The sequence below is a fragment of the Cetorhinus maximus genome, unplaced genomic scaffold, assembly GCF_964194155.1.
Source record: "Cetorhinus maximus unplaced genomic scaffold, sCetMax3.hap1.1 HAP1_SCAFFOLD_2105, whole genome shotgun sequence".
NCBI lineage: Eukaryota > Metazoa > Chordata > Chondrichthyes > Lamniformes > Cetorhinidae > Cetorhinus > Cetorhinus maximus.
In genome coordinates this window covers 32,501-52,500 of record NW_027598044.1, presented here as the reverse complement: position 1 = coordinate 52,500, position 20,000 = coordinate 32,501, and the positions used below count along the sequence as shown (strand labels likewise).

The 20,000-nt window shown below is 56.4% G+C and overlaps 2 protein-coding genes across 2 annotated transcripts in view; one reads left to right on the top strand and one right to left on the bottom strand.

Annotated features, from left to right (window-relative positions):
- Positions 1 to 102: 102 nt before the first annotated feature.
- Positions 103 to 13,779, bottom strand: pelo (pelota mRNA surveillance and ribosome rescue factor). The gene is made up of 9 exons (XM_078537255.1): positions 13,614 to 13,779; positions 12,106 to 12,198; positions 10,126 to 10,276; positions 8,226 to 8,316; positions 6,645 to 6,808; positions 5,928 to 5,988; positions 4,501 to 4,662; positions 3,155 to 3,201; positions 103 to 180 (listed from the first exon to the last, which is right to left on the bottom strand). Exons 1-9 carry the CDS (start codon positions 13,652 to 13,654, stop codon positions 103 to 105), a joined length of 888 nt encoding a protein of 295 aa, XP_078393381.1. The 5' UTR covers positions 13,655 to 13,779.
- Positions 13,780 to 16,399: 2,620 nt separating this feature from the next.
- LOC144676988 (guanylate-binding protein 1-like) overlaps positions 16,400 to 20,000 on the top strand; it is a 27,786-nt gene continuing 24,185 nt past the window's right edge. The window contains exons 1-2 of the mRNA XM_078537254.1: positions 16,400 to 16,492; positions 19,531 to 19,656. Of these exons, the coding sequence (XP_078393380.1) occupies positions 16,478 to 16,492; positions 19,531 to 19,656 (141 nt within the window). The 5' untranslated portion in view covers positions 16,400 to 16,477. The remainder of the gene's footprint in view (positions 16,493 to 19,530; positions 19,657 to 20,000) is intronic.

Genomic DNA, 20,000 nt, shown 5'->3' with positions numbered 1-20,000 from the left:
TCCCTCTACACCGTCCCCGTCAAACACTCCCAGGACAGGTACAGCACGGGGTTTCTTGCTCAGCTGTTGCGATTGAGAGATTGGGGAAATTGTCCTGCGTTCTTACCCATAAAAAGCTCTGTCTGGTTCGTGCTGTAGCATCTTATAGAAATCTTCCAAGGCTTTTACCTCACCTGCAGCCTGAGAAGAGAGAGAGAGAGAGAGAGACAGAGAGTTAGAGAGGGACCAGAGAGAGAGAGATGTGGGGGGGAGGGGGAAGCAGAACTGGTTGATCAGGGAGTTTACGGTCCAGAACAAGTTTGAGGGGCTGAACAGTCTCCTCCTGTTCCTGTGTAACAGGTTCGAGAGGGGGCTGAATGGCCTCGTCCTGTTCCTGTGTAACAGTCTCGAGAGGGGCTGAATGGCCTCCTCCTGTTCCTGTGTAACAGGCTCGAGAGGGGCTGAACAGTCTCCTCCTGTTCCTGTGTAACAGACTCGAGATGGGGGCTGAATGGCCTCGTCCTGTTCCTGTGTAACAGTCTCGAGAGGGGCTGAATGGCCTCCTCCTGTTCCTGTGTAACAGGCTCGAGAGGGGCTGAACAGTCTCCTCCTGTTCCTGTGTAACAGACTCGAGATGGGGGCTGAATGGCCTCGTCCTGTTCCTGTGTAACAGGCTCGAGAGGGGCCGAATGGACCTCCTCCTGTTCCTGTGTAACAGGTTCGAGAAGGGGCTGAATGAGCCTCCTCCTGTTCCTGTGTAACAGGCTCGAGAGGGGCCGAATGGCCTCATCCTGTTCCTGTGTAACAGGCTCGAGAGGGGCTGAATGGCCTCCTCCTGTTCCTGTGTAACAGGCTCGAGGAGGGGGCAGAATGGGGCCTCCTCCTGTCCCAGGGCAGCCATGGAACGCAACCGCCCCCTGGTGGCAGGCTGCCCAATTGTCGAGGCCCAGGTTCAGGTCTACTCACTGATCCCCATGGGCAAGGGAGCAGGAGGGTGGGCAAGGACCTTACCCCACCCCGGCCCCGTTCCTCCCATCCCACTCCTCGACCCTCAAATGCCCCTCAGAGAGCGCGCTGGCGAGTAACTCCATTCCTGAACCTCACAAGAGCGGTTACAGCTCGGAGGCGGGGGGGGTGGGGGTACGGAGGACATTCGCCCCCAGGGAGGTTATGCTGGAGCGATACGCAACACTAGTTAGGGCCCCCAACTCGAGTACTGGGCGCAGCTCCGGTCACCTCATCACGGACGGGATGTAACTGCACCGGAGAGGCGATTTACAGGGATGTTGCCACCCAGGGCTGGGAAGTTGCAGCGATGGCGGGGAAGGATGGACGGACTGGGGTTGCTCTCCCTGGGACAGAGGAGGCCTGAGGGGGCGGGGGGAGATTTGGCCGAGATGCACAAAAGCGTGAGGGACCTGGATCGAGCGGAGGGGGGGAAGGGCCTTTTCACGGGTTAGCAGAAAGGTCAGTGACAGGGGAGCAAGGATTTCAAGTGGATTGGTCGAAGGATCAGAGGGTTGAGTCGGGGTGTGGGGAGGGGGTCTGGAACTTACTCCCTGAAAAGGGTGGTCGAGGCGGAGACCCTCAGCTCATTCAAAAGGTGTCTGGTTATGTACCTCAGGTGCGGTAAGCTGCTGGGCTATGGGCCAATCGCTGGAGAGTGAGGGACCTTCTTTGGCCAGTACAGACAGGATGGGCCAAGTGTCCTACTTCTGTGCTGTAAACTTGCCACGGTTCTGTTTTAGGACTCAAAGCCTCGGCTGACCCTCCCTCCCTCCCCCACACTCTCAGGCAGCGCGTTCCAGATCCTAACCCCTCGATTGACCCTCCCTTCCCCCCCAACACTCTCAGGCAGCGCGTTCCAGACCCTAACCCCCTCGATTGACCCTCCCTTCCCCCCCCAACACTCTCAGGCAACGCGTTCCAGATCCTAACCCCCTCGATTGACCCTCCCTCCCCCACAGTCTCAGGCAGCGTGTTCCAGACCCTAGCCCCCTCGATTGACCCTCCCTCCCCCACACTCTCAGGCAGCGCGTTCCAGACCCTAACCCCCTCGATTGACCCTCCCTCCCCCACACTCTCAGGCAGCGCGTTCCAGATCCTAACCCCCTCGATTGACCCTCCCTCCCCCACACTCTCAGGCAGCGCGTTCCAGATCCTAACCCCCTCGATTGACCCTCCCTCCCCCCCACACTCTCAGGCAGCGCGTTCCAGATCCTAACCCCCTCGCTGCGTGAGAAAGTTCCTCCTCCTGTCTCCATCGCTCCTTTTACCCATCGCCTTCAATCCGTGTCCCTCTGCTTCTCGATCCTTCCCCCCCTCCAATGGGAACAGATTTTTAAAATTCATTCACGGGATGTGGGCATTGCTGGCCGGGCCCAGCATTTATTGCCCATCCCTAATTGCCCCTTGAGAAGGTGGTGGGTGAGCCGCTGCAGTCCTGTGTGGTGTAGGTACACCCACGGCGCAGTTAGGGAGGGAGATCCAGGATTTTGTCCCGTGTGGTGTAGGTACACCCACGGCGCTGTTAGGGAGGGAGTTCCAGGATTTTGTCCGTGTGGTGTAGGTACACCCACGGCGCTGTTAGGGAGGGAGTTCCAGGATTTTGTCCCCTGTGTGGTGTAGGTACACCCACGGCGCTGTTAGGGAGGGAGTTCCAGGATTTTGACCCAGCGACAGTGAAGAAACGGCCGATATATTTCCAAGTCGGGATGGGTGAGGGGCTCGGAGGGGAACTACCAGGTGGTGGTGTTCCCCATGTGTCTGCTGCCCTTGTCCTTCTAGATGGTAGAGGTGGTAGGTTTGGGCGGCGCTGTCGAAGGAGCCTTGGCGAGTTGCTGCAGTGCATCTTGTAGATGGTACACACACTGCTGCTACTGTGCGTCGGTGGTGGAGGGAGTGAATGTTTGTGGATGGGGTGCCGATCGAGCGGGGGCTGCTTTGTCCTGGACGGTGTCGAGCTTCTCGAGTGTTGTGGGAGCTGCAACTCATCCAGGCAAGTGGGGAGTGTCCCATCACACTCCTGACTTGTGCCTTGCAGATGGTGGACAGGCTTTGGGGAGGGTCCAGGTCCAGGAGGGTTCACCAGCCCCTGCTTCACTTGCCCTCAAACCCCAGAAGATGACAAACAGTGAGTTCGAGACAGGAGGAATGCGAGACAGGCAAGTCTTACCTTGGTGTCGGAGAGCCTGCCGACCACACTGGCGTCCGATAGGACCTCTGAAACACAGGAGGCGGGAGAGCTGAGGTCTCAGTCTGGAACCCTCTTCCAATGGCAAGTCTGAAGCTTCACCTAACCCAATAACGCTCCGTTCACTGTAACCTCCTCCAGTCCCTACAACCCTCCATATCTCTGTAACCTCCTCCAGCCCCTACAACCCTCCATATCTCTGTAACCTCCTCCAGCCCCTACACCCCTCCCTATCTCTGTAACCTCCTCCAGCCCCTACAACCCTCCGTATCTCTGTAACCTCCTCCAGCCCCTACAACCCTCCCTATCTCTGTAACCTCCTCCAGCCCCTACAACCCTCCCTATCTCTGTAACCTCCTCCAGCCCCCTACAACCCTCCCTAACTCTGTAACCTCCTCCAGCCCCTACACCCCTCCGCATCTCTGTAACCTCCTCCAGCCCCTACAACCCTCCCTATCTCTGTAAACTCCTCCAGCCCCTACATCCCTCCCTATCTCTGTAACCTCCTCCAGCCCCTACACTCCTATCTCTGTAACCTCCTCCGGATCCTAAAACCCTCCCTCTCTCTGTAACCTCCTCCAGCCCCTACACCCCTCCCTATCTCTGTAACCTCCTCCAGCCCCTACAACACTCCGGGATCTCTGCGCTCCTCCAATTGCAGCCTCTCGAGCATCCCCCGATTCCCATCGCTCCGCCATTGGCGGCCGGGCCTTCAGCTGCCTGGGGGCCCTAAGCTCTGGAATTCCCTCCCTAAACCTCTCCGCACCCCATCTCTCTCCCCTCCCCAATGGACCCAAACCCCTTCCCGTTCATTCCCACTGTACACAATCCCAATGGACCCAAACCCCTTCCCGTTCACTCCCACTGTACACAATCCCAATGGACCCAAACCCCTTCCCGTTCACTCCCACCATACACAATCCCAATGGACCCAAACCCCTTCCCGTTCACTCCCACTGTACACAATCCCAATGGACCCAAACCCCTTCCCGCTCACTCCCACTGTACACAATCCCAATGGACCCAAACCCCTTCCCGTTCATTCTCACCGTACACAATTCCAATTGACCCAAACCCCATCCCGTTCACTCCCACTGTACACAATCCCAATGGACCCAAACCCCTTCCCGTTCACTCCCACTGTACACAATCCCAATGGACCCAAACTCCTTTCCCGTTCACTCCAACTGTACACAATCCCAACGGATCCAAACCCCTTCCCATTCACTCCCACCGTACACAATCCCAATGGACCCAAACCCCTTCCCGTTCACTCCCACTGTGCACAATCCCAATGGATCCAAACCCCTTCCTGCTCCCATCCTCACCTTTGAGGGCGTACTTGTGTCCTGAGGATGAATGCACCTGCAGGAACTTTGATCGGTTTTCCAGGATGAGTTTGATGTCCATCTTCACAGCTTGTTCGAACATGTAGTTACAGAACTGCTCCTTGACAAAGCCAGGGCTGGCGACCAGGACACACTTCACCACTGTGAGAGGGGGGGTGGGGGGAGGGAGGGCGGGCGAGAGAGAGAGAGAGAGAGAGAGAGAGAGTGGGGGGAGGGCGGGCGAGAGAGAGAGGGGGAGGGCGGGCCAGAGTGGGGGAGGGTGGGTGAGAGAGAGTGGGGAAGGTGGGTGAGAGAGAGTGAGAGAGGGAGGGAGGGAGGGCGGGTGAGAGAGAGAGAGAGAGAGGAGGGCGGGCGGGAGAGAGAGAGGCAAGGAGGGAGGGCGGGCGAGAGAGAGAGTGGGGGAGGGCGGGCGAGAGAGAGAGTGGGGGAGGGCGGGCGAGAGAGAGAGTGGGGGAGGGCGGGCGAGAGAGAGAGTGGGGGAAGGCGGGCGAGAGAGAGAGTGGGGAGGGCAGGCGAGAGAGAGAGAGAGGGAGGGCGGGTGAGAGAGAGAGAGGAGGGGAGGGCGGGCGAGAGAGAGAGAGGGGGGGAGGGCGGGCGAGAGAGGGGGGAGGGCGGGCGAGAGAGGGGGGGGGAGGGTGGGAGTGAGCACGAGTGGGGGAGGAGGGAGAGAGAGGGTGTGACAGGGAGAATGTGAGTGAGGGAGACAGAGGGAGAGACATGAATTGGATGTCAGAGGCAGCAAGCGAGTGAAAGACAGCACAAGATACAGGTGTACACAAACACGTGCACGCAACCCAGCACACAAACACGCGCCCGCACACAAACACGTGCACGCACACCAGCAAACACGCGCCCGCACACAAACACGTGCACGCACACCAGCACACAAACACGCGCCCGCACACAAACACGTGCACGCACACAAACACACAAACGTGCGCCCGCACACAAACACACAAACACGTGCACGCACACCAGCAAACACACGCCCGCACACAAACACGTGCACGCACACCAGCACACAAACACGCGCCCGCACACAAACACGTGCACGCACACCAGCACACAAACACGCGCCCGCACACAAACATGCGCCCGCACACAAACACGTGCACGCACACCAGCACACAAACACGCGCCCGCACACAAACACGTGCACGCACACCAGCACACAAACACGTGCACGCACACCAGCACACAAACACGTGCACGCACACCAGCACACAAACACATGCACGCGCGCCCGCACACAAACGCGCGCCCGCACACAAACGCGCGCCCGCACAATGATGTGCACACTCACACACCCGCGGGCTCACACTTGCCCATTCGTACACGGACACACGATGGTACACAGTGAGAATGTGACCACAATCGGAGCTCTGGCCCGGTAACACTGTACCTACCTTCGAAGTTAATGTGTCGAATGATTCCCTGCATCACAGATTCATAAAATCTATCCAGCGCCTAGAAACCAAACAGGATGAGAAGTCACCTTCATCGCTCTGTTTCTCAAAATCCTTTTAATCATAACAGCTCAGGATCAAAACAATTCGCAGAAACTATTACAATTAGAAGGATCGAGACCTGACCCGGTTCTGTGAAGTCAACTGATCGCATAACATTGACTGGGCTCTGTGATAGATACACTGTCCTTTCCCCCTCTGGGACCGGGTGTCACAGTGCGTTAGATACACTGTCCTTTCCCCCTCTGGGACCGGGTGTCACAGTGCGTTAGATACACTGTCCTTTCCCCCTCTGGGACCGGGTGTCACAGTGCGTTAGATACACTGTCCTTCCCCCTCTGGGACCGGGTGTCACAGTGCGTTAGATACACTGTCCTTTCCCCCTCTGGGACCGGGTGTCACAGTGCGTTAGCTATGCTGTCCTTTCCCCCTCTGGGACCGGGTGTCACAGTGCGTTAGATACACTGTCCTTCCCCCTCTGGGACCGGGTGTCACAGTGCGTTAGATACACTGTCCTTTCCCCCTCTGGGACCGGGTGTCACAGTGCGTTAGATACACCGTCCTTTCCCCCTCTGGGACCGGGTGTCACAGTGCGTTAGATACACTGTCCTTTCCCCCTCTGGGACTGGGACCGGTGGGGGAATCGCTGTGCCATACCTTGTCGTGCTGCGTGCAGCTCCCCTTGCGTTTCCGAGGGATGGTGGTCTCCACCTTGGCCCGGAGGACTGTCATGCTGGCCGTGACCAGGCAGATGTGGGCCAGCCCCTCCTGCATGACCACTGCCCCCACGTCCGCGCTGTGGCCTGGGTCGCAGGCCTGCTCTGGAGGGAGAGAGAGAGGAGAGGGGAGGTCAGCCACTCGATTGACCAGCGTCCCAAGACAGCGTCCCAACAGCAAGAGGAGAGCGTTTGGCCCTTCCAGCCTCTCCTGCCCTTTAATCAGCCTGGCAGCTGCTCTGCAGTTAGAGGGAGGGACTGGACGAACTAACCCGGATTCAAACCCGCCCGACACGGCCAATTCTTCTCTCTGCACAATGTTCAGCACCATCCGCCACTCCTCACATACTGAAGCAGCCCATGTCCAAATGCAGCAAGACCTGGACAATATCCAGGCTCAGGGCTGACAAGTGGCGAGTAACATTCGCGCCACACAAGTGCCAGGCAATGACCATCTCCAACAAGAGAGAATCCAACCATCGCCCCCTTGACATTCAACATCATTACCATCACTGAATCCCCCACTATCAACATCCTGGGGGTTACCATTGACCAGAAACTGAACTGGGACCAGCCATATAAATACTGTGGCTACAAGAGCAGGTCAGAGGCTGGGAATCCTGCGGAGAGTAACTCACCTCCTGACTCCCTCCACCAAAGCCTGTCCACCATCTACAAGGCACAAGTCAGGAGTGTGATGGGACACTCCCCACTTGCCTGGATGAGTTGCAGCTCCCACAACACTCAAGAAGCTCGACACCGTCCAGGACGAAGCAGCCCCCGCTCGATCGGCACCCCATCCACACACATTCACTCCCTCCACCACTGACGCACAGGGGCAGCAGTGTGTGTACCATCTACAAGATGCACTGCAGCAACTCGCCAAGGCTCCTTCGACAGCGCCGCCCAAACCCACCACCTCTACCGTCTAGAAGGACGAGGGCAGCAGACACATGGGGAACACCACCGGCTGGAAGTTCCCCTCCGAGCCCCTCACCCATCCCGACTTGGAAATATATCGGCCGTTCCTTCACTGTCGCTGGGTCAAAATCCTGGAACTCCCTCCCTAACAGCGCCGTGGGTGTACCTACACCACACGGGACAAAATCCTGGAACCCCCTCCCTAACAGCGCCGTGGGTGTACCTACACCACACGGGACAAAATCCTGGAACCCCCTCCCTAACAGCGCCGTGGGTGTACCTACACCACACAGACAAAATCCTGGAACTCCCTCCCTAACAGCGCCGTGGGTGTACCTACACCACACGGACAAAATCCTGGAACTCCCTCCCTAACAGCGCCATGGGTGTACCTACACCACATGGGGCTGCAGCGGCTCAAGATGGCGGCTCACCCACCTCCTTCTTGAGGGGCAATTAGGGACGGGCAATAAATAATGGCCCAGCCAGCGACAGCCTACATCCCATGAACAAATATTAAAAAATAGGATGGAGGAGGACGGGAAGGGTGGGAGAAGGCTGGGTAACGGGTGCTGATGGAGGGAACGCAGCCTTCACAGACCGATTCGATCGAGCACAATGCTGTCCCACTGTTTCTTTGCCAGGGTAAACTTCCGATTCAGCTCCAGCTCAATGGTGTGATAGGCCCCCATCTGTAATCCAAAGTGAGGGAGCATCAGTTCTTCCGTATATAAACGCCCCGAACCCTTCGATTAGATTTCAGTCTGAAACTCACTCCTGGGTATCTGTTATTCTATATATAAACCCCCCCAAACCCCTCGATTAGATTCCAGTCTGTAACTCACTCCCGGGTATCTGTTATTCTATATATAAACCCCCCCAAACCCCTCGATTAGATTCCAGTCTGTAACTCACTCCCGGGTATCTGTTATTCTATATATAAACCCCCCCAAACCCCTCGATTAGATTCCAGTCTGTAACTCACTCCCGGGTATCTGTAATTCTATATATAAACCCCCCCGAACCCCTCGATTAGATTCCAGTCTGTAACTCACTCCTGGGTATCTGTTATTCTATATATAAACCCCCCCGAACCCCTCGATTAGATTCCAGTCTGTAACTCACTCCCGGGTATCTGTTATTCTAAATATAAGCCCCTCAACCCCTCAATTGGATTCCAGTCTGTAACTCACTCCCGGGTATCTGTTATTCTATATATAAACCACCAAACCCCTCGATTAGATTCCAGTCTGTAACTCACTCCCGGGTATCTGTTATTCTGTATATAATCCACAGGGAACCCCTCGATTAGATTCCAGTCTGTAACTCACTCCCGGGTATCTGTTATTCTGTATATAAACCACCCCGAATCCCTCGATTAGATTCCAGTCTGTAACTCACTCCCGGGTATCTGTTATTCTGTATATAAACCACCCCGAACCCCTCGATTAGATTCCAGTCTGTAACTCACTCCCGGGTATCTGTTATTCTATATATAAACCCGACCGAACCCCTCGATTAGATTCCAGTCTGTAACTCACTCCCGGGTATCTGTTATTCTACATATAATCCACCCCGAACCCCTCGATTAGATTCCAGTCTGTAACTCACTCCCGGGTATCTGTTATTCTATATATAAACCACCCCGAACCCCTCGATTAGATTCCAGTCTGTAACTCACTCCCGGGTATCTGTTATTCTATATATAAACCCGACCGAACCCCTCGATTAGATTCCAGTCTGTAACTCACTCCCGGGTATCTGTTATTCTACATATAATCCACCCCGAACCCCTCGATTAGATTCCAGTCTGTAACTCACTCCCGGGTATCTGTTATTCTATATATAAACCCCCCTAAACCCCTCGATTAGATTCCAGTCTGTAACTCACTCCCGGGTATCTGTTATTCTATATATAAACCACCTGAACCCCTCGATTAGATTCCAGTCTGTAACTCACTCCCGGGTATCTGTTATTCTATATATAAACCACCCCGAACCCCTCGATTAGATTCCAGTCTGTAACTCACTCCCGGGTATCTGTTATTCTGTATATAACACACCCCGAACCCCTCGATTAGATTCCAGTCTGTAACTCACTCCCGGGTATCTGTTATTCTATATATAAACCCCCCACGAACCCCTCGATTAGATTCCAGTCTGTAACTCACTCCCGGGTATCTGTTATTCTATATTTAAACCCCCACCCGTACCCCTCGATTAGATTCCAGACTGTGACTCACTCCCGGGTATCTGTTATTCTATACATTAACCACCCGAACCCCTCGATTAGATTCCAGACTGTGACTCACTCCCGGGTATCTGTTATTCTATACATTAACCACCCGAACCACTCGATTAGATTCCAGACTGTGACTCACTCCCGGGTATCTGTTATTCTATATATAAACCACCCCGAACCCCTCGATTAGATTCCAGTCTGTAACTCACTCCCGGGTATCTGTTATTCTATATATAAACCCCCCCGAACCCCTGCTCACCTTCACATACTCGTTCTCCTGGATGTTGGTCCCCTTCACCCGTAGCATACAGGCCTGGGCGTCAAAGTCAATGGTCTCCACACAGATGGTGAGGGTGGTCCGCACACGGTTACTGCCCACGCTCCCTGTCGAGGACTCGGTCTGCACCTTCCTGTGAAGGAGGGACGAGCACTGAGAGACTGCACAGCGTGAGGGACCCAGGCTCTCCCTTGGCCTCAGGCAGAGTGTGTGGGTGTGGGTTGGGTGTGGGTGGGTGCTACTCTCCCACGTTCCACCCTCCGTAAACTTCAGCTCGTCCCAAACTCCGCTGCTCCCCCCCGTGTCCGAACTCGCACCGAGTCCCCTTCACCCGTCACCCCCTGTATCTCGCTGACCCCACACTGGCTCCCGGTCCCCGGCAACCCCTCCATTTTCAAATCCTCACCCTCGTTTTCAAATCCCTCACTCCCCCCCTCCCTATCTCTGTAACCTCCTCCAGTCCCCTACAACCCTCCCTATCTCTGTAACCTCCTCCAGCCCCGACACCCCTCCCTATCTCTGTAACCTCCTCCAGCCCCGACACCCCTCCCTATCTCTGTAACCTCCTCCAGCCCCGACAACCCCTCCCTATCTCTGTAACCTCCTCCAGCCCCTACAACCCCTCCCTATCTCTGTAACCTCCTCCAGCCCCTACAACCCCTCCCTATCTCTGTAACCTCCTCCAGCCCCTACAACCCCTCCCTATCTCTGTAACCTCCTCCAGCCCCTACAACCCCTCCCTATCTCTGTAACCTCCTCCAGCCCCTACAACCCCTCCCTATCTCTGTAACCTCCTCCAGCCCTTAACACCCTCCCTATCTCTGTAACATCCTCCAGCCCCGACACCCCTCCCTATCTCTGTAACCTCCTCCAGCCCCTACAACCCCTCCCTATCTCTGTAACCTCCTCCAGCCCCTACAACCCCTCCCTATCTCTGTAACCTCCTCCAGCCCCTACACCCCTCCCTATCTCTGTAACCTCCTCAAGCCCCTACACCCCCCCTCCCTATCTCTGTAACCTCCTCCAGCCCCTACAATCCTTCCTATCTCTGTAACCTCCTCCAGCCCCTACAACCCTCCCTATCTCTGTAACCTCCTCCAGCCCCTACACCCCTCCCTATCTCTGTAACCTCCTCAAGCCCCTACACCCCCCCTCCCTATCTCTGTAACCTCCTCCAGCCCCTACAATCCTTCCTATCTCTGTAACCTCCTCCAGCCCCTACAACCCTCCCTATCTCTGTAACCTCCTCCAGCCCCTACAACCCTCCCTATCTCTGTAACCTCCTCCAGCCCCTACAACCCTCCATATCTCTGTAACCTCCTCCAGCCCCTACAATCCTCCCTATCTCTGTAACCTCCTCCAGCCCCCTACAACCCTCCCTATCTCTGTAACCTCCTCCTGCCCCTACAACCCTCCCTATCTCTGTAACCTCCTCCAGTCCCAACAACCCTCCCTATCTCTGTAACCTCCTCCAGCCCCTACACCCCTCCCTATCTCTGTAACCTCCTCCACCCCTTACACTCCTCCCTATCTCTGTAACCTCCTCCAGCCCCTACGACCCTCCGAGATCTCTGCGCTCCTCCGATCCCGGCCTCTCGAGCATCCCCCGATTCCCATCGCTCCGCCATTGGCGGCCGTGCCTTCAGTGCCCTGAGCTCTGGAATTCCCTCCCTAACCCTCTCCACCTCTTCCTCTCTCTGTCTCCGTGTCTCCTCATTTAAGACGCTCCTTAAAAACCAACCCCTTTGACCAAGGTCTCGGTGGCCTGTCGCTAATACTTCCTCACGTGGCTCAGGGTCAAACCGTGTTTGATAACTTCTCTCGTTCGTCACCTTGGGGGATGTCTTAGTCACTTAAATAAATGTCAGTGGCTGCGTGGGTCGGTGTGGAGCAGGAGTGCACTTGGGCTTTTCTCCCCCTACTTCTTCAAGCCTGGCTGCTCGCCTCCCCTCGTCCCCATACCTGAAGGTCGATGCTCGCAGGCTGTCTTTGATCTGGAGTAGGTTGTAGGTGTGCCACATATCTTCGGCCTCCTCGGGCATTAGGGTGATCTGGCTGTGGGGGTGAGGGAAACGTGACAGTGAGAGGCCTCAACATCTGCTTCCCCCTCCCCCACCCCCACCCTCCCCCAACCTTCACTGTGTCGCTGGGTCGACAGGCTGGAGCGCCCTCCCTACCAGCACGGCCGGTGTAAGGGCACCACCGCGGGACTGGCATCGCCTCCTCGAGGGGAATTAGGCACGGGGGCTGGACACACGCTGGACCCGGCCAGCGACAAGCTGCACGTCCCGCGAAGGAGTCGGAAAGGAACTGAGGCGCCGGGAAGGGCGGGCTAGGGTCCGGGAACGTTCCGGAACCCCCATCGCCCACCCCTCGCCGTTACCAGGAACACCCTTCATCACCCACAGACCCCTCAGTTACCAGGAATACCCCTCATCACCAATACCCTCCTCCGTTACCAGGAATACACCCCCATCACCCACACGCACCCACCCCCCCCCCCCCCACCGTTACCAGGAATACCCCCCATCACCCACACGCACCCACCCCCCCCCCCCCGTTACCAGGAATACCCCCCATCACCCAACCCCCCAACCCATTACCAGGAATACCACCCCCATCACCCAACCCCCTCCCTCAGTTACCAGCGATACCCCACCCCCCTCAATAACCAGGGACACACACCACCCCCCTCAGTTACCAGCGATACCCCACCCCCCTCAGTTACCAGCGATACCCCACCCCCCTCAGTTACCAGCGATACCCCACCCCCCTCAGTTACCAGCGATACCCCACCCCCCTCAGTTACCAGCGATACCCCCCACCCCCCTCAGTTACCAGGGATACCCCCCCCCCTCAGTTACCAGGGATTCCCCCCCCCCTCAGTTACCAGGGATACCCCCCTCCCTCAGTTACCAGGGATACCCCCCCCCTCAGTTACCAGGGATACCCCCCACCCCCCTCAGTTACCAGGGATACCCCCCCCCCTCAGTTACCAGGGATTCCCCCCCACCCTCAGTTACCAGGGATTCCCCCCCCCCCTCAGTTACCAGGGATACCCCCCTCCCTCAGTTACCAGGGATACCCCCCCCCTCAGTTACCAGGGATACCCCACCCCCCTCAGTTACCATGGATACCCCCCCCCCCCTCAGTTACCAGGGATACCCCCCCCCTCAGTTACCAGGGATACCCCCCCCCCCTCAGTTACCAGGGATACCCCCCCTCAGTTACCATGGATACCCCCCCCTCAGTTACCAGGGATACCCCCCCTCAGTTACCATGGATACCCCCCCCTCAGTTACCATGGATACCCCCCCCTCAGTTACCAGGGATACCCCCCCCCCCTCAGTTACCAGGGATACGCCCCCCCTCAGTTACCAGGGATACCACCCCCCCCCTCAGTTACCAGGGACACCCCCCCTCAGTTACCATGGATACCCCCCTTCCCCTCCCCCTCCCCCCTTCCTCACCCCAAGTTGTCCTTGTCGATCAATTTGCTGAGCAGCTTCATCCTTATCCCCACTCCCCGGCCTGAAGCCACCACCCGGTCCTCCAGAGACGGTCAGGGTCCTCCGAGAGCCGGCCCGACAGCCACCGCCTCCCCCAAAATGGCTGCCCCGAGTGTCCTGGCAGAGGAAAAAACCCCCTGCTCTGTGATAAATAGAGGATCCACCATCTTTGAGACGGGCGGCAGCGGGGAGCCGGGGGGTGGGGGGTGGGAGGGGGGGGGGTGGGGAGGGAAAATGGTGGATTGGGGGCGCAGTCTGCTCGAACTGCGCATGCCCGGAGCGTGCACGGACGCCGTTCTGCGCTGCGGCGCCTGCCCCTGCCCCGCCCCCTCTCCCTGTGCCCGTCTGAAAGATGGCGGAGCCTCTATTTGTCACAGGATCTGCTTTCTTTGTTGCCAGGATAACAACACGGACGCCATTTCAGGGGGCGGGGCGGGGCGGGGCGGGGTTTGTCAGGGAAGCGGTGGCTCCCGGGCCGGGTGTTGGAGGACCTGGGGGGGGGGCTGGAGGACCGGGTATTGGGGGGACAGGATGAAACTGCTGAGCAAATTGATGGAGAGGGACAACTGGGGGGTGTAGTCCTGGTAACTGAGGGGGGGGGTATCCATGGTAACTGAGGGGGGTATCCATGGTAACTGAGGGGGGGGTATCCATGGTAACTGAGGGGGGGTATCCATGGTAACTGAGGGAGGGGGTATCCATGGTAACTGAGGGGGGGTATCCATGGTAACTGAGGGAGGGGGTATCCATGGTAACTGAGGGGGGGGTATCCATGGTAACTGAGGGAGGGGGTATCCATGGTAACTGAGGGAGGGGGTATCCATGGTAACTGAGGGAGGGGGTATCCATGGTAACTGAGGGAGGGGGTATCCATGGTAACTGAGGGAGGGGGTATCCATGGTAACTGAGGGAGGGGGTATCCATGGTAACTGAGGGGGGGTATCCATGGTAACTGAGGGGGGTATCCCTGGTAACTGAGGGGGGGGTATCCCTGGTAACTGAGGGGGGTGGGGTATCCCTGATAACTGAGGGGGGTGGGGTATCGCTGGTAACTGAGGGGGGTGGGGTATCGCTGGTAACTGAGGGGTGGGGTATCCCTGGTAACTGAGGGGGGGGTATCCCTGGTAACTGAGGGGGGTGGGGTATCCCTGATAACTGAGGGGGGTGGGGTATCGCTGGTAACTGAGGGGGGTGGGGTATCCCTGATAACTGAGGGGGGTGGGGTATCCCTGATAACTGAGGGGGGTGGGGTATCCCTGGTAACTGACGGGTGGGGTATCCCTGGTAACTGAGGGGTGGTGGGGTATCCCTGGTAACTGAGGGGTGGTGGGGTATCCCTGGTAACTGAGGGGTGGTGGGGTATCCCTGGTAACTGAGGGGTGGTGGGGTATCCCTGGTAACTGAGGGGTGGTGGGGTATCCCTGGTAACTGAGGGGTGGTGGTGTATCCCTGGTATCTGAGGGTGGTGGGGTGGGTAGCCCTTGTGTTTATCCCTTTTCTCCCTCTAAAACACGTTTCGGTCTCCGACATTCCTTCCGTAACTTAACCCGGTTTGAAGGAAAGGGCCGGTCGGACAAAATTGGAATTTCAGCAATTCCTTTTCGTGTTAAAGTCCGGTGCGAGTGTTTTCGAAGGGTTCAGAGCGGATTGCTGCCCGCCTGCCTCAGGCCTTCGGGCTTATCTGTTCACACCAGGGACAAACCGGCCTTTTCTCCCTCCCGCACTAATGTACATTTCAACACTGGGGACCGAAACCCGCCGCGTTTTCAACTCACGTCAACGGTTCACCCACTTTTTAGGCTTTGTCACCGGGCTGAGCCTTTTGATTCTTGCAAACGACACCCCTCGCTCACTACCCCGGCGCAAGGGCCACCGCCGCTCACTCGCTTGACGCTCGCCTCATCCCGTCTGTGGCACCGCTCACCACACGCACAGGCCCAAAGCGTGCTCGACGTCTAGCCTGGCCTGTGCGTCCTGGCTTACACCGTCTCCGTCTCTGTCCACGCAGGGACGAGCTGGCAAGCTACAAGAGGGAGGGGGGGGTGTGCTGGTGGTCGCAGACCGGAGGAGGAACGCCCGAAATCAAGGCCACTCGCGGACTTTTTGAAAACCGGGCCATCCTGTGCTTGACGGTGAGGTCGGCGCTGCTCTACCTAGCGTGGGTCCAGCAGCGCGACGTCCATCGGACGACCGTGCCTTGAGTGACGTGCCCTCTTTCACAGGCCCCTGCTGTGCGATAATTACCTCCCCCTTGCCCCCCCCACCAACCCTCGCAGCCACGTCTGCCAAACAGCCGACGGGGCCCACGACCCAGAGGCCCCTCAGAATGTCTCCCCGCCCGCCTGTGGCTCCTCATCCCGGTGTCCGTGCCCCCTCGGACGCGAAACCCTTTCTGCCCCGGATCAAGGCAGGCGCCTCTCCCCCAACCACCTCTTCGGCACCTGTGACCGGTGACGAGCGGTGGTCCCTTTAAGAAGAGCGGGGAGAGGGGGAAGCGAAGGTGGATGAGTTCCTGGATAGACGGCGCGGAGCCCGAAGGAAGGATTAGCTCAACTTCACCCTCTGGTGGCAGAGACGCGCTTCCCCCGCCCCCCCTGTCCCGACCACCAGAAACCCAGCCGGAGTTTCGATTCAGCATCGACTTGTCATCCTGTGAGTGCCAGGAGACAGGAAACGAAACTAGGAGCACAATCACCTTTAATGTCAGTGTCTTCGTAGTTCTGGTACTGTGTGTATGTGTGAGTGTGAGTGTATCGGTGCACCGTCACCAACTCTGCCATCCGATTCTTCACTGAGCATCACCGACAGAGCCCAGACTCCCAGACATGATTCCCGTGCAGGTAAGCAGTCTGCAGTAACCCTTTCCCTGCCAATCTAAATATTCCGCTCCGACAGTGCGGCGCTCCCTCAGTACTGACCCTCCGACAGTGCGGCGCTCCCTCAGTACTGACCCTCCGACAGTGCGGCGCTCCCTCAGCACTGACCCTCCCACAGTGCGGCGCTCCCTCAGTACTGACCCTCCGACGGTGCGGCGCTCCCTCAGTACTGACCCTCCGACAGTGCGGCGCTCCCTCAGTACTGACCCTCCGACAGTGCCCCGCTCCCTCAGTACTGACCCTCCGACGGTGCAGCGCTCCCTCAGTACTGACCCTCCGACAGTGTGGTTCTCCCTCAGTACTGACCCTTCGACAATGTGGCACTCAGTACTGAGGCTCAGTGCAGTGCTCCCTCAGTACTGACCCTCCGACAGTGCGGCGCTCCCTCAGTACTGACCCTCCAACAGTGCGGCGCTCCCTCAGTACTGACCCTCCGACAGTGCGGCGCTCCCTCAGCGCTGACCCTCCGACAGTGCGGCGCTCCCTCAGTACTGACTCTCCGACTGTGCGGTGCTCCCTCAGTACTGACCCTCTGACGGTGCGGCGCTCCCTCAGTATTGACCCTCCAACAGTGCGGCGCTCCCTCAGTACTGACCCTCCGACAGTGTGGTTCTCCCTCAGTACTGACCCTCCAACAATGTGGCACTCAGTACTGAGGCTCAGTGCAGTGCTCCCTCAGTACTGACCCTCCAACAGTGCGGCGCTCCCTCAGTACTGACCCTCCGACAGTGCGGCGCTCCCTCAGCGCTGACCCTCCGACAGTGCGGCGCTCCCTCAGTACTGACCCTCCGACTGTGCGGTGCTCCCTCAGTACTGACCCTCCGACAGTGCGGCACTCCCTCAACACTGACCCTCCGACAGTGCGGCGCTCCCTCAGCGCTGACTCTCCGACAGTGCGGCGCTCACTCAGCACTGACCCTCTGACAGTGCGGCGTTCCCTCAGTACTGACCCTCCGACAGTGTGGTTCTCCCTCAGTACTGACCCTCCGACAGTGCGGCGCTCCCTCAGTACTGACCCTCCGACAGCGCGGTGCTCCCTCAGCACTGACCCTCCGACAGTGTGGTTCTCCCTCAGTACTGACCCTCCGACAGTGTGGTTCTCCCTCAGTACTGACCCTCCGACAATGTGGCACTCAGTACTGAGGCTCAGTGCAGTGCTCCCTCATTACTGACCCTCCGACTGTGCGGTGCTCCCTCAGTATTGGCCCTCGGTGCAGTGCTCCCTCACAGCACTGACCTGCCGTCAATGCAGCTGTCCTTGAGCACTGACTCTCTGTAGACTGTTTGCTGTGGTATACTGTTTAAAAAGACTCTGTGGACTGTTTGATAAAATAAACTAGTTAAAATGACTGAACGAATCACTCTACCTCAATCCTGTTTGATGATAAAGTCCTGTCAAAAGATGTGTGGTCTAACCTTGTTATTTAGAGACCTGAACTGTGCACAGTGCTCCAAGTATGGTCTAACCAAGGGACATGCAGATGAGAGCTATGCACAGTGCTCCAAGAGTTGTTATGGCACAGCTTAGCTGGTAAATGCTGAGTTCTTCAAATCCCAAAGGGAAATAAAACAAATGCCACAACTTGTTTTGCAAAGTGTAGACATTTTGAGATGCGTGACTTGAATTCAGTAGTAATAAGACCACCAAGTCTTATAGGTTTTTGCAAAACTAGACTCAACATTTATTAATAAGAGAAATAATTTTAAGCACATACACATGTCTTCAAGTTACCACTATAATAACTTCTAAATCCCCTACTTAATCTGACTCTCAGTTACACTTTTGTTAAGGCAACATATATTAAAGGACCAAGGCAAAGATAAATGATACCCTGAACAATCTAATTCAAATCGAGTTTCCTTAAATGCAGTTCGTTATGGACAGTACCTGGAGGCTTAGATACCAAAGGCTTTTCATGCTTGTTAGATCCTAAAATGCCTAGCGTTACATGCAGCCTTCACTCCTTTGTACACATTTTCCCCTTTGAGTGAAAATTCCCGTTGTTTCACTATGTCTTTGGACTTTATCTTTCTGATAATAAAAACCTCTCACTAACCTTTGGGAAAAGTAAACACACTGTTTCTGAACTTCACCTGGCGAGGTGACACATTTCACTCCCTCTGGTTTATTTTAAAATGCAAATGTTCCCCTGAGAGCTATATTCACTTACTTAACATATCAAACTGAGCTCATCATCTACCACGTCAAAACCTTCAGACCAGCTGCCTTTAATGCAATAAAGTCTCAGACACACACACACACATAGATATAGACACAGTTACCACTATTTCACAATAAATTCCAGTAACATTATGAGAATTATTATATCTTCCTGACAGTGTGTTCTAACCAAGGGATAAGGAGACCAGAACTATGCACAGTGGTCCGAGTGTGGTCTAACCGAGGGATATGGAGACCAGAACTGAGCACAGTGCTCTGAGTGTGGTCTAACCGAGAGATACGGAGACCAGGACTGAGCACAGTGCTCCGAGTGTGGTCTAACCGAGGGATATGGAGACCAGGACTGTGCACAGTGCTCCGAGTGTGGTCTAACCGAGGGATATGGAGACCAGAACTGAGCACAGTGCTCCGAGTGTGGTCTAACCGAGGGATATGGAGACCAGGACTGTGCACAGTGCTCCGAGTGTGGTCTAACCATGGGATATGGAGACCAGGACTCTGCACAGTGCTCCGAGTGTGGTCTAACCATGGGATATGGAGACCAGAACTGTGCACAGTGCTCCGAGTGTGGTCTAACCGTGAGATATGGAGACCAGAACTGTGCACAGTGCTCCGAGTGTGTTCTAACCGAGGGATATGGAGACCAGAACTGTGCACAGTGCTCCGAGTGTGGTCTAACCGAGGGATATGGAGACCAGAACTGTGCACAGTGCTCCGAGTGTGGTCTAACTGAGGGATATGGAGACCAGAACTGAGAGAAGGGACACAATCAGGGTGATTCCAAGGTGCTACTCTCTGTAACACTGACCATTTCCTACAGCTCCTGTTTTGTTTAGTCCTGGGATTATCTGCACAGGAAGAGAATCTTGACCATTCATCCAAAACCTGTTCGAGGGGTCAAGGTTCAGCCGAGAAATGTCCTACAATAGCTAAAATAACAGACAAGGTAAGAAACATAAAGGCATCACTTGGGAGACTAAACCTCAGAAAACTGGGGATACTGCCGACAGGAGAGAGAGAGAGAGTTATCTAACCCCGTGCTGGGAGTGTTTGATGGGGACGGTGTAGAGGGAGCTTTACTCTGTATCTAACCCCGTGCTGTACCTGTCCTGGGAGTGTTTGATGGGGACAGTGTAGAGGGAGCTTTACTCTGTATCTAACCCCGTGCTGTACCTGTCCTGGGAGTGTTTGATGGTGACGGTGTAGAGGGAGCTTTACACTGTATCTAACCCAGTGCTGTACCTGTCCTGGGAGTGTTTGATGGGGACAGTGGAGATGGAGCTTTACTCT

What these genes read in the sequence shown, in the direction of transcription:
- pelo (XM_078537255.1), bottom strand. Translation starts at nt 13,654, where the DNA reads ATGAAGCTGCTCAGCAAATTGATCGACAAGGACAACTTGGG. An exon ending in AGGAGAACGAGTATGTGAAG is followed by an intron (nt 8,317 to 10,125) that starts GTGAGCAGGGGT and finishes TTTGGATTACAG; the next exon opens with ATGGGGGCCTATCACACCAT. An exon ending in GCTGCACGCAGCACGACAAG is followed by an intron (nt 5,989 to 6,644) that starts GTATGGCACAGC and finishes TTTGGTTTCTAG; the next exon opens with GCGCTGGATAGATTTTATGA.